Below are 10330 nucleotides of genomic sequence, written 5' to 3' on the forward strand. Positions count from 1 at the left end.
GCAGAGGGCCACAGGGGAGTTGAAGGAATCAAGGAGGTCTTCTTGAAAGAAGTGACAGTTGAACTAAGCCAAACTAGATACTAAGTAAATGGCCACTGATGCAATGAACTAGTGAATACCTTATATCAAATCACACAATCGTATCTTTGTAGAATTTGAATTTAAACGAGTCTCTGTTCACTGTTCAAGTCTAACGATTTTAGCAGTTTGTCAAGCTGGACTTGTTTCTGTAAGGAAATGTTTTCCAAATTCCACATCAAATCAGAGTCAGCTAAGAATACAAACACACTGTCGAAGGATGGTTGAATGTTCCGCTGAACCCACAATAACTTATTGAGTTCACAGTATACATGAAATACTGTACAGCCGCAGTGACATCACTCACAACTGCTATATTTTGCACTGCCAATCTTCAGTACTCCACCCACATGATGGACTAAGTAGGTTTTGTTAGCTGACTCAATCTTCATTCATAGCAGAAATAGCAGAAATAAATACATTCACAGCACAGAGCCATTCCAAGTTTTAAACAACTGTTGTAAAATTGAGCTTTTGAAGCATTTGGCAGAAATTAAGTTGAGGTCTGTTCATCCTTTCCTTTAGATCTTTGTGTGATCATCCTTAAGCCAGCTCTGATTTCTTCTAGGTGACTTGAGTAATATTCAGGTTCACGATAGGTTTAACTCCTATGAATACAATTGCCAGAGGGTTTCCTGTCATTTCTCCTGTGGCTGTATAGCACTGAAATATTTTCCCATAGCAGAGTTTTGCAAGGACAAATAGTTCATAATATATGCTCTCTTTTTTGCCCTCTAGAGAATCCCAGTATGAAAAGTTGCAATTCTCTCTCCCTCCCCCATTTCAGGCAAAACATTGTGTTCTGGGGGCGCCTGGGTGGCGCAGTCGTTAAGCGTCTGCCTTCAGCTCAGGGCGTGATCTCGGCGTTCTGGGATCGAGCCCCACATCGGGCTCCTCCTCTGGGAGCCTGCTTCTTCCTCTCCCACTCCCCCTGCTGTGTTCCCTCTCTCACTGGCTGTCTCTCTCTCCATCAAACAAATAAATATTAAAAAAAAAAAAAAGCATTGTGTTCTGGCTAGACATGGTTTTTAAATCTTGGCTCTGACACCTCAGAGCTGTGCGACCTTGGGCAAATGTCATCATCTGTCAGTCTTGGTCATCTCATGTGCAGAGCGATGACAGTGGTTCCTACCTCACAGTTTGTTCTTTGATTCAATGAGGTATGAAAACTCTTTGTGAATTATAAGCACTCTACAAATTTCAGGCATAATCATCATCATCATCAGAATGAGCTTTCTGACATTAGCATATATTCCACAAAATGTTTCCTCAGCATTACAGTAAAAGGCAAGCCCCAAACTGTTTATGTAGCATAAGCATTTCTTAAAGACAGAAAAATTTATTATATGCTAAAATTATCTAATGAATGAATCCGTACGACATTTGATAATTTTATCTTGTTACTTATGGCAAATTGCTTGAGCTGACACACATTTGAAAATGTGTTTCGTGGGGTTTTTTTGGTTGTATAAAAAAGACATTTTGTTACAATTTTGTTGTTCCAAGATTATCATCAATGGTTTCTAATTCATTTATTTTTATTTTTCCTATTAGAAACCAGTGTGTGGCGAGAGGTCTCCTTTCCAGCAATTCTGCTGGCTGTGTGCTTTGTCATCTGTGCGTGTGCAAGGTAATTCAGATTTTATTTTCATGCAGGAGTGTGTCATAACTAATAAAGCTGTAATTGATTGATAATTTCCTCACCTGATTTCCAATGCATTTTCAGTAGCTCCATGGTTAAGATTGGTTCATTTGCTGTGCCCCTTAAGTGCCCCTTAAGTACCCTTTTTTCTATCACTTCTCCCCCCCTCACTATCTCACAAACTGTACAAAAGCCAATGGATCTTGCTAGAAATTAGATTTTATTATTTGTTGAAGTGCTCAGTGACCCCCTACTACAGATAAAACCTGAGTAACCCCGCTTGGAATTCAAGAGCACTTGAAGTCCCAGTAAGGCCACTTGGAGTCCCGACTGGAACTCCATCTTTCTCATTATATTTTTATATCCTGACATAAAGTATCTGTTCCAGGGAAGCCCACTCAGCATCTCAGATCTCATAGTGCTCTTGCCTGGTTACGGGCATATTTCTGTTCTACCCTCTGTCCAGCATGCCATTCTTATTCTTTTCTTGCCCAAGCCTCTGGGGCAGTGGTCAGGTCCCTTCTATGCGAAGTGCACTCATGCCTCAGGGCCTTTGCACTTGCTCTTTATTCTGCCTAGTACAGTGTTCTCTAGAAAAACTCATAACATGTGTCCTTACTTCTTTCTGGAATCTGTTCAAATGTCACATCATCAGAGAGACCTTCCCTGACAGCCCTATATAAATAGCATACCACGCTACCACACACGCCTCTCTTTACTTTTCTTCAGAGCACTTATCACCGTCTGACCTATTACATGTTCACCTGTTTAAATGTTAATGGTCTGCCTCTCCCTGCAAGAATGTGAGCTCATGAGAGCAGAGACATTGTGTGTCTCCTTCACTTCTGTGTCCCCAGTGCCAGGGGCTCATCACTATTTGTTGAATCAATGAAACAAGGATAAATGGTCCAGACCTGGGGTCTTTGGGGTGCTTGTGCTCTGGTAAGCAAGTGTTGCTTGCTCTCAAATCCCACCTCTTGAGGGTCAAATACCTTACATCACTAGGAGAGTTGTGTTTTTAAATACAAAGTCCTGGATCCCAACCCTTGAGATGCTAATTTAGATCTGGTGAAAATCTGTATTTTTAAAAAAGTGTCCCAGATAATGAAGAGGTTTAAGTGGTATTAAGTATTTTTAGATCACAATGGGACTAAAAGAACAAAAAGGGGGGGAGGTCCTATGGTTAAAAATAAGTTTGCAAAATTCTGCATTGTATATCCCAAGTCGGAGAATCATACCTGCATTAGCATAATATAGACCCAGTGAAATAACATAGCGAAGAGACATGATTAACTTTATTTAACTTAGTGTTTCCCAACTGTAGTTGATCACGGAAACTTTTATTTCATGGGACTATTAATGAAATATTCCTCTTCCATTAGATACTATAGCCCCACCCTTAAGAAGGGAGCTTAACTCGCCATCCATTGAGTGTGAACTGCATTTAGAAACTTGCTTCCACGGGGCGCCTGGGTGGCTCAGTTGTTAAGTGTCTGCCTTCGGCTCAGGGCGTGATCCCGGAGTCCTGGGATCGAGCCCCACATCGGGGCTTTAATGAACTTAATGAATCCCTTATTATAACTAGAAGAATAGTGGTTAATGGGGTGCCTGAGTGGCTCAGTTGGTTAAGCATCTGATTTCTTGATTTCGGCTCAAGTTATGACCTCGGGGTTGTGAGATTGAGCCCCACGTGAGGCGCCGCTCTGGGCATGGAGCCTACTTAAGATTCTGTCTCTCCCTCTTCCTCTGCCCCTCCTAACCCTCTCTCCCTCTCTTAAAAGAAAGAAAGAAAGAAAGAAAGAAAGAAAGAAAGAAAGAAAGAAAGAAAGAAAGAAAGAAAGAAAGAATAGTGGTTAATTCTGGGGAAAAGAGCAGGAAGGATGGTGAAGGAAATGTTAGAGACTGCTGGAAATATTCTATATCTTGATCTGGGTAATGAACACAGGAGTTTAGGTTTAAAAAAAAAACAAACCAAGATGTGCACTTGAAATGCTTTGCTGTACATTTGTTAAGTCTCAATTAAAAAAATTAAACACATACAAAGAGATGTCTAAAGGGGTATTCAACAACATTTATTAATGGCTGCTTTAGGTCAATAGAGTTTTTTTGGTGATATTTTCCTTTCCCTTCTGTATTTATTCATAATTTCTTTCGGTGATTCATGTTTTGAAAATAAAAACAATAAGGAAATTATTTTTTTAAAAAGATCCACCCTGTGGACACCTGGGTGGCTCAGTTGGTTAAGCATCTGCCTTTGGCTCAGGTCATGATCCCAGGGCCCTGGGATTGAGTCCCTGCATCAGGCTTCTTGCTCAGCAGGGAGCCTGCTTCTCCCTCTGCCTGCTGCTCCCCCTGCTTGTGTGTGCTCTCTCAAGCTCTCTGACAAATAAATAAATAAAATCCTTTTTAAAAATTCCACCCTGTGAAACAATACCCATCAGATTGGTAAAAACCCAAACTTTTAGCACACTTTTTGGGCAAGCTTGTAAAGCAGTTGGCGTGTGGATTTTCTCCTTTGTTTCTTCTAGACATTTGATACTTTTGTGGTTGCATTTCAGACTCTGACTCATTTTGATTACATAGTTAGATGTTGTGTTGAGGTGTGATATATATGTGGATATTCATTCTTTTGCACGTGGACATACAATTGTCTCAACACCATTGCTGAGAAGGCTATTCTTCTCCATCAAACTGCTTTTGCTCCTCTGATAAGACTCAGTTAACTGTATCTATATGGGTTCACTTCTGGTCTCTCCATTCTCTGCCATTGACCTCCATATCTATCTTTTGGCCAATACCACACTATCTTTATTACTGCAGTTACAGTAATTCTTAAAGCAAATCATAAGCCTTTAATTAGTCTAAAAGAACATCTCATGTGTTGGAAATGCATAGTTTGCTAAACCTGAGAAATCCTGTTGTTTCAGATGGTTTCTGGGAGGAATATTAGCCAGTGTCTTCACATGCTCATTGATGGTAACTATTGCCTGTAAGTAACCATTTCTCAAATTATCCCTCGGATCCCTGTATTTTATTCCAGTTCTGGTCATTTAAAAATTATTATTAAATGTTTTCTCTTTCTTATCCAAGATATTGTCAAGTCCTTGTTTCTCGGCCTTTCCAACCATGTCAAAGCCACCACTTGTGCTCAGTAAGTATTGACTTGTGTTATCACCGTCTGGACAGAGATGACTATAATCTGCTGTCTGAGAATGATTTTTGCTGAGTAATAGATGACGATGACTACATACAGAAAAGGTCCTGATCATTTATCCTGAAGAATACTTCCTGTTCATGCTAAAATCAAATAGCATTATCATCCTGTCTCTTAAATTCTTACAAATACCTCAAAATAAAGAAGTAAGCTTTAAGGCAGTAGGGCTTAATAAATAACATGAATTTAAGATTTTTAAATCATTTATAGATTCATAGCAGTGCCTTTTATATGCCTCCTATGGAGAGGCCTTTATCTTACAGTTTCCCAGGTAGCTGGCAAACTGCCCATGAAATGGTCTCAGTTACAAAGTGTGGTTTCTCTGCTCACTTAACGATCCCCCTGTGTGCTGACTGCTATAGCTCATCCTATTTCAAAGGGTTACTGGGGTCTGGGTGAGACGCTCACAGAATTGCAAACAGTCTGCAAAACACCATCCCATCACAAGATGGATTGTGTTAATTACTTTCTCCTCAATATGGCTGCCAGAGGCCAGCCCCCATAGCCTGGAGATGGATGGACGTCTGTAATTCAAATTAGTTTACTGGCCTTTGCTCTTGACACGGTGTTGCCCTATCTATGAAATCATTGGGTTAATTCTGAAATCACAATGGGACTTAGTGAAGATTTATTTTGTTTAGGACTCTAGCCAATATTGATTTCCTGACACTCTGAGTGATGTTTCCCTTTATTTCCTGGCATTCCAAGTTTCTGGGGGGCAGGCATTGATATAGCTAAGATTTGTTTAACCTCATAGTTAGAAAAGTGGGTCCTGAGGTCACCCAAGAAATTCTGATTCTTTAGCCCTTGTGTGTTAACGACATAAACTCCTCTAAGATACTCACTTCCTTCCCTCTGGCTGCAGGTCACTCTCTAGGTCTGCAGAGACTTACGAGGGCACGTCGCCCAGCATGAATGACAGATTCACATGCACACTCAGCTTTCTGGGCTGGGATGTCACATATTTGGGACTGGACATATTTTCACACAAAGCCATTTTGTAACTCAACTTTCAGAAGTAAAAACATTCTCATTGCTTCTCAGATGGTGTGAATTGTTTAAATCACTTCTCTTTGGGTTTTAAGACGAACCTGTAGCATTAATTGGAAAGACAGGTATCATCTTGTTAAGAACTCTCGAATGAGAGAAGAGTCTCTCAACACATTGCATGGGGACATCTGCTCTAGAACCAACTGGAGAGCTTCTTCCTGATTCTAGCTTTTCTGAATCCAAATTTCCAAGGAGCCTTCATTTTTAACATCCTCTCTAAGTAATTCTTTGCACAATAACTGTGAGAACCTTGGGAAGACGGTTTGTAAAATCTTTACCCCTTGATTTCTAAAGTGGCATCACTTAACCTACTAAATCTTTGTAGAGAACTTATGATACATTCTGTGCTATACTGAATGTCCAGGGCTGCTCAGCAGACATTTATGGAGTCTCTCCTAACGGTCAGACACTGCCTCCAGGTGCCAAGGTTGCCATGCCAAGGCCTTGAGATTTCAGAGTCTAAAGAGACATGAAAAGGGCAAGGAGAAGTTGCATTTAATATGGGAAGTGCAAGTACAGAGCTAGCACAGAGGCTGGGGGAACACCAGGAGAGATGTTTTGCCAGACTGGGAGGGATGGGCAGGGAAGGTTTCTTGGAATACCAATATCCAACCTGTAGGGGATAGCGTCACCTGTTGCTTTCAGAGAACTTCTCCCTGTTCTTGTTTTTTCTCTCCTAAAAGAAATTAGATCAGGATGAGGATGATATTTCTATCCTACACACTCTCATCTACAGCCTCAATAAGATCCCTCCTTTAATTATTCGTGTCCGTATTTACCTCCTTCTTCTCTTGTTCCCTATTGTTGTCCCATTTGCTGCCCCCTCCCCAGCCTCTTGTACACACACCGGTGCATTTAAGACCTGAGAAAACAAGGACTATTGACTTCCTTCTTGTATCCATCTCAGCGTCTTGAGAATAGTAGCTACGCCATGAATATTCACTAATTTGAATGTATTTGCTGCATCATTTCTTAAAATACTTCCTTTATAGCCAAGAGCTCTGTGTCTGTATATTAAAGATTTTGCAGCCCTCTCGCTCACACATAAACATATCCAGAAGCTAATAAACCAAAGACATGGTTATTAATATCAAGAGGCAAGGATGACTCATCAGGCTCCTCCAGCAATCAAGGATGAAAATCTAAGGGGATGGAGCGCAAGCACTTAACTCAGCTCAACAAACGTCAGTGGAGCAGCCGTCCCACACCTGTCCTGCACGGCGCATAGTAGATTAGATTAGGGGCCTATTCTTTCACACTTGATACTTCTCAAGTTCATCTCTTTTCATCCCTTAATGCGATTTTCACTCAACCATCTTCTTTGTTAACATTTAAAGCCTGTGAGTTTGGGGACTGTTTCTACGGCTCACCATTGGCCCAAGTGTCCCTTTCAAATGAAGGTCATCACACGTATCCCATGTTACCCAGTACGTGTTAGCATCAGTAGGATGCATTTTGCACATTCATGACTTCACAGTAACGAGATGGGTAACATCTGTTCCCTCTACTCTTACATGTTGGCATTGTGTCTCTACAATTGGCGAATGAATGAATAAACTTTAGGGAGTAGAAATATGGGGAAAACCCTGTAAGGATTTCTGTTCTAGACGAAGTGGTGCAGGTGGGGAAAGAACACAATATAAAATGGTAGTCAACTAAGTACCAAGCTGGGATAAAAATAAAATTACTCCAAGTTGAGGCCCCACTCTTCCTAGTTATGATTACTCAAGCTAGTGTGCGTGTGTGTGTGTGTGTGTGTGCGCGCACGCACACACAGAGATTGCAGTAGTTATCACGATTCCTGTCTGTGTAGATGAATCATGCATTTCTTTTCTCTTATCTCTGGATCTAGGTTTGCCAAAATTTGACAACCATTTAGGAGTGTCTCTGATGAATGCCTTCCATCTGAATATCCAGAAATTGTCTGATTTGCAGTCTGCTTGGAATCAACTGCTTTATGGGAGGAGAGTGAGGAACTGGATAATCGAGAAAAAACAATTTAATTTGGTTATGTGTTTTTTTTAATCTCATTTTTACCCTCGTAATTGTAATATGCTCATGAAAATAATATTAATTTGTCTTTCCTTTGCAAACACTAGCAGTTGAAAGGGAACAGACTAGGAACTGTGATAGAGAACCAACCACCTGGGTAGACGTTCCTCTCTTATTCCCTGAGGCATGGTTTTCAAACATTAATTTTCATTTAGAAAATTCTATGAGGTGCTTATAACAATGCAGATTCCTGGGCCTGCCTGCAAACACCTCTCCCTAGCTGAACTGCTTTAATTGAATAATGTAAGCAAGTTTCTATAATCAATACCAGCTCAAAAGTAAATAAATCGCAGTTTGCATGTAAAATACAATGTAGAAAAAATTAATCATTCTCCGTAAGTGGCTGGATGGGGGTTGGTTCAGCAGATGCAGGTTAGTGAAGAATGGGCAGGAGAGAGACTTTCTTTGGGAAAGCACATTCTTCTTTTGAACCATTTTCTTTACAAAGTTTTCAGCCTTCTTGGGGCTCATGATTACCTTCCACTTAAGTGCAATTAAAATAAAGATATAAGAGAAAAAAATCTTTAAGGGCCAAAAAAAAAAAAAAAAAAGAAAAGAAAAGAAAAAGAAAAAAGAAAAAAAGAAAAAGAAAAACACCAGAATGCCTTGAAATGCATAAAAATGGTGCAGTCGCCCAGCTGGCTGAAGGGTTATAGAAGATGCTCCCTTGGAATAAGTTCTTGAAGCAAACGTAGCCTGCAATTCAAAGATGTTCTGTATGATATCCTCTGGCTAGACACCTGTGTGGAGAAAACTGTCTTTGCTTAAAATGGTAATATAAAAATATCACTCTTTATATTATTTGTATTTAGTGAACTTGGTTTGAAAAAAATACTATACTAGTAAATAAATGAGGTCATCAGCAAATTATATCTATGTACCTGTCTATCTATCTATCTATCTATCTATCTATCTATCTATCTATCTATCTTTCATAAGAGCAATCATGGCAGTAAGTCATTAATTGGACACTGTATCAGTTTGCTATCACTGCCGTAACAAATTACCACAAATCGGTGGCTTACAATGACACAGATTTATTGTTTTATGTCTCTGGACTTTATAATCGAGGTGTTGGCAGCGCTGTTTTCCTCCTGGGGGCTTCAGGGAAGAATCTGTCTCCTTGCCAGTTTCAGCTTCTGCCGACAAGGGGGTTTCTTCCTCCAGCTTCAAGGCACACAACTTGCTTCCAGCATCACATCACCTTCTCTTCTGCAGTGAAATCTCCTTCCACCCCTCTCTCAAAGGACACGTGTGTTCGTCTATAAGCGTGATTTCCCCTGGAACATCAAAGACTACATGCATAGAATAGGGCACACGGGAAGAGCAGGGAGGACTGGAGTGTCAATTACCCTTAGGACCAGAAACGACTGGAGGATTACTGGCAAGTTAATTAGTGTTCTGAAAAGAGCAAATCAGGGTATCCCAGAGGATCTTGTGGCAATGGCCAAGAGATACAAGGCAAATAAACTGAAAAAAGAAAAAAAAATTGGGGAAAACCCAAGAAATCATATCATTAATGTTTATGTTGAAAAGTGGTAACAGTCTACTTTCAGGAGATTCCAAGATATTTAGAGATATATCATTTAGGATATGCGGAAGTATCGGAAACATGCTGGCAATATGAAGAGACTTGACTGATTCTCAAAGTAATACTGATTGAAAATGTATAACTCAATATTTTGTGCTTTCTTTAATAAAATCAAAAGTATTTACATTTAAGTTCCACTCCGATCATCCAGGGTAATCTCCCCATCCCAAAAGCCTTAACATAATCCTGGCTGCACATCCCTCTTGCTCTAGAAGATAATATTCACAGGTTCCTGCGATTAGGACCCAGATGTCTTCAGGGACCATTAGTCAACCTGTCACCGTCTTCAGCTTGGGATAGATTTGCACAATGATTTAGTAGGTCTGGGATGTGTCCCACACATTTGTCTTTTTAACAAGTGGGCAAACTGATCAGAAGGTGGTCTCAAACCACATTCATGGCGTGCTTTGAAGAGGGATTTAATGGGGGAGCTAATCGCATAGAGAGCCTTTCACTTTGATGCTCTGTCAGGAGGGGACGCCTTGAGAATTGCTTAAGTTTCCCATGTCCCTGTGTTGTGCACGCATTTACTCAGGGTCACTGGATTTACATGATTTCAAAGTTACATGCAGAAATAAAAATAATTAGGGCGCCTGGGTGGCTCAGTCAGTGAAGCATCTGCCTTTGGCTCAGGTCATGATCTCGGGATCCTGGGATCCAGCCCTGTGTTGGGCTCCCTGCACAGCAGGGTGTCTGCTTGTCC

The 10330-nt window shown here is 40.5% G+C and overlaps 1 protein-coding gene across 4 annotated transcripts in view; it reads left to right on the forward strand.

Annotated features, from left to right (window-relative positions):
• The window catches only part of TMEM71 (transmembrane protein 71), a 29945-nt gene extending 21953 nt beyond the window's left edge, over nt 1-7992 (forward strand). For all 4 annotated transcript variants that reach the window (XM_087864612.1, XM_045812230.2, XM_045812231.2 and 1 more), the window contains exons 7-10: nt 1633-1708; nt 4648-4709; nt 4811-4871; nt 7837-7992. In XM_087864612.1, coding sequence (XP_087720738.1) covers nt 1633-1708; nt 4648-4709; nt 4811-4871; nt 7837-7852 — 215 coding nt within the window. In that variant the 3' untranslated portion in view covers nt 7853-7992. The remainder of the gene's footprint in view (nt 1-1632; nt 1709-4647; nt 4710-4810; nt 4872-7836) is intronic.
• The last annotated feature ends 2338 nt before the right edge of the window (nt 7993-10330 follow it).

This window comes from Ursus americanus, chromosome 9 (assembly GCF_024610735.1).
Source record: "Ursus americanus isolate L20-20 chromosome 9, mUrsAme1.1.p, whole genome shotgun sequence".
In the NCBI taxonomy this organism is placed as follows: domain Eukaryota; kingdom Metazoa; phylum Chordata; class Mammalia; order Carnivora; family Ursidae; genus Ursus; species Ursus americanus.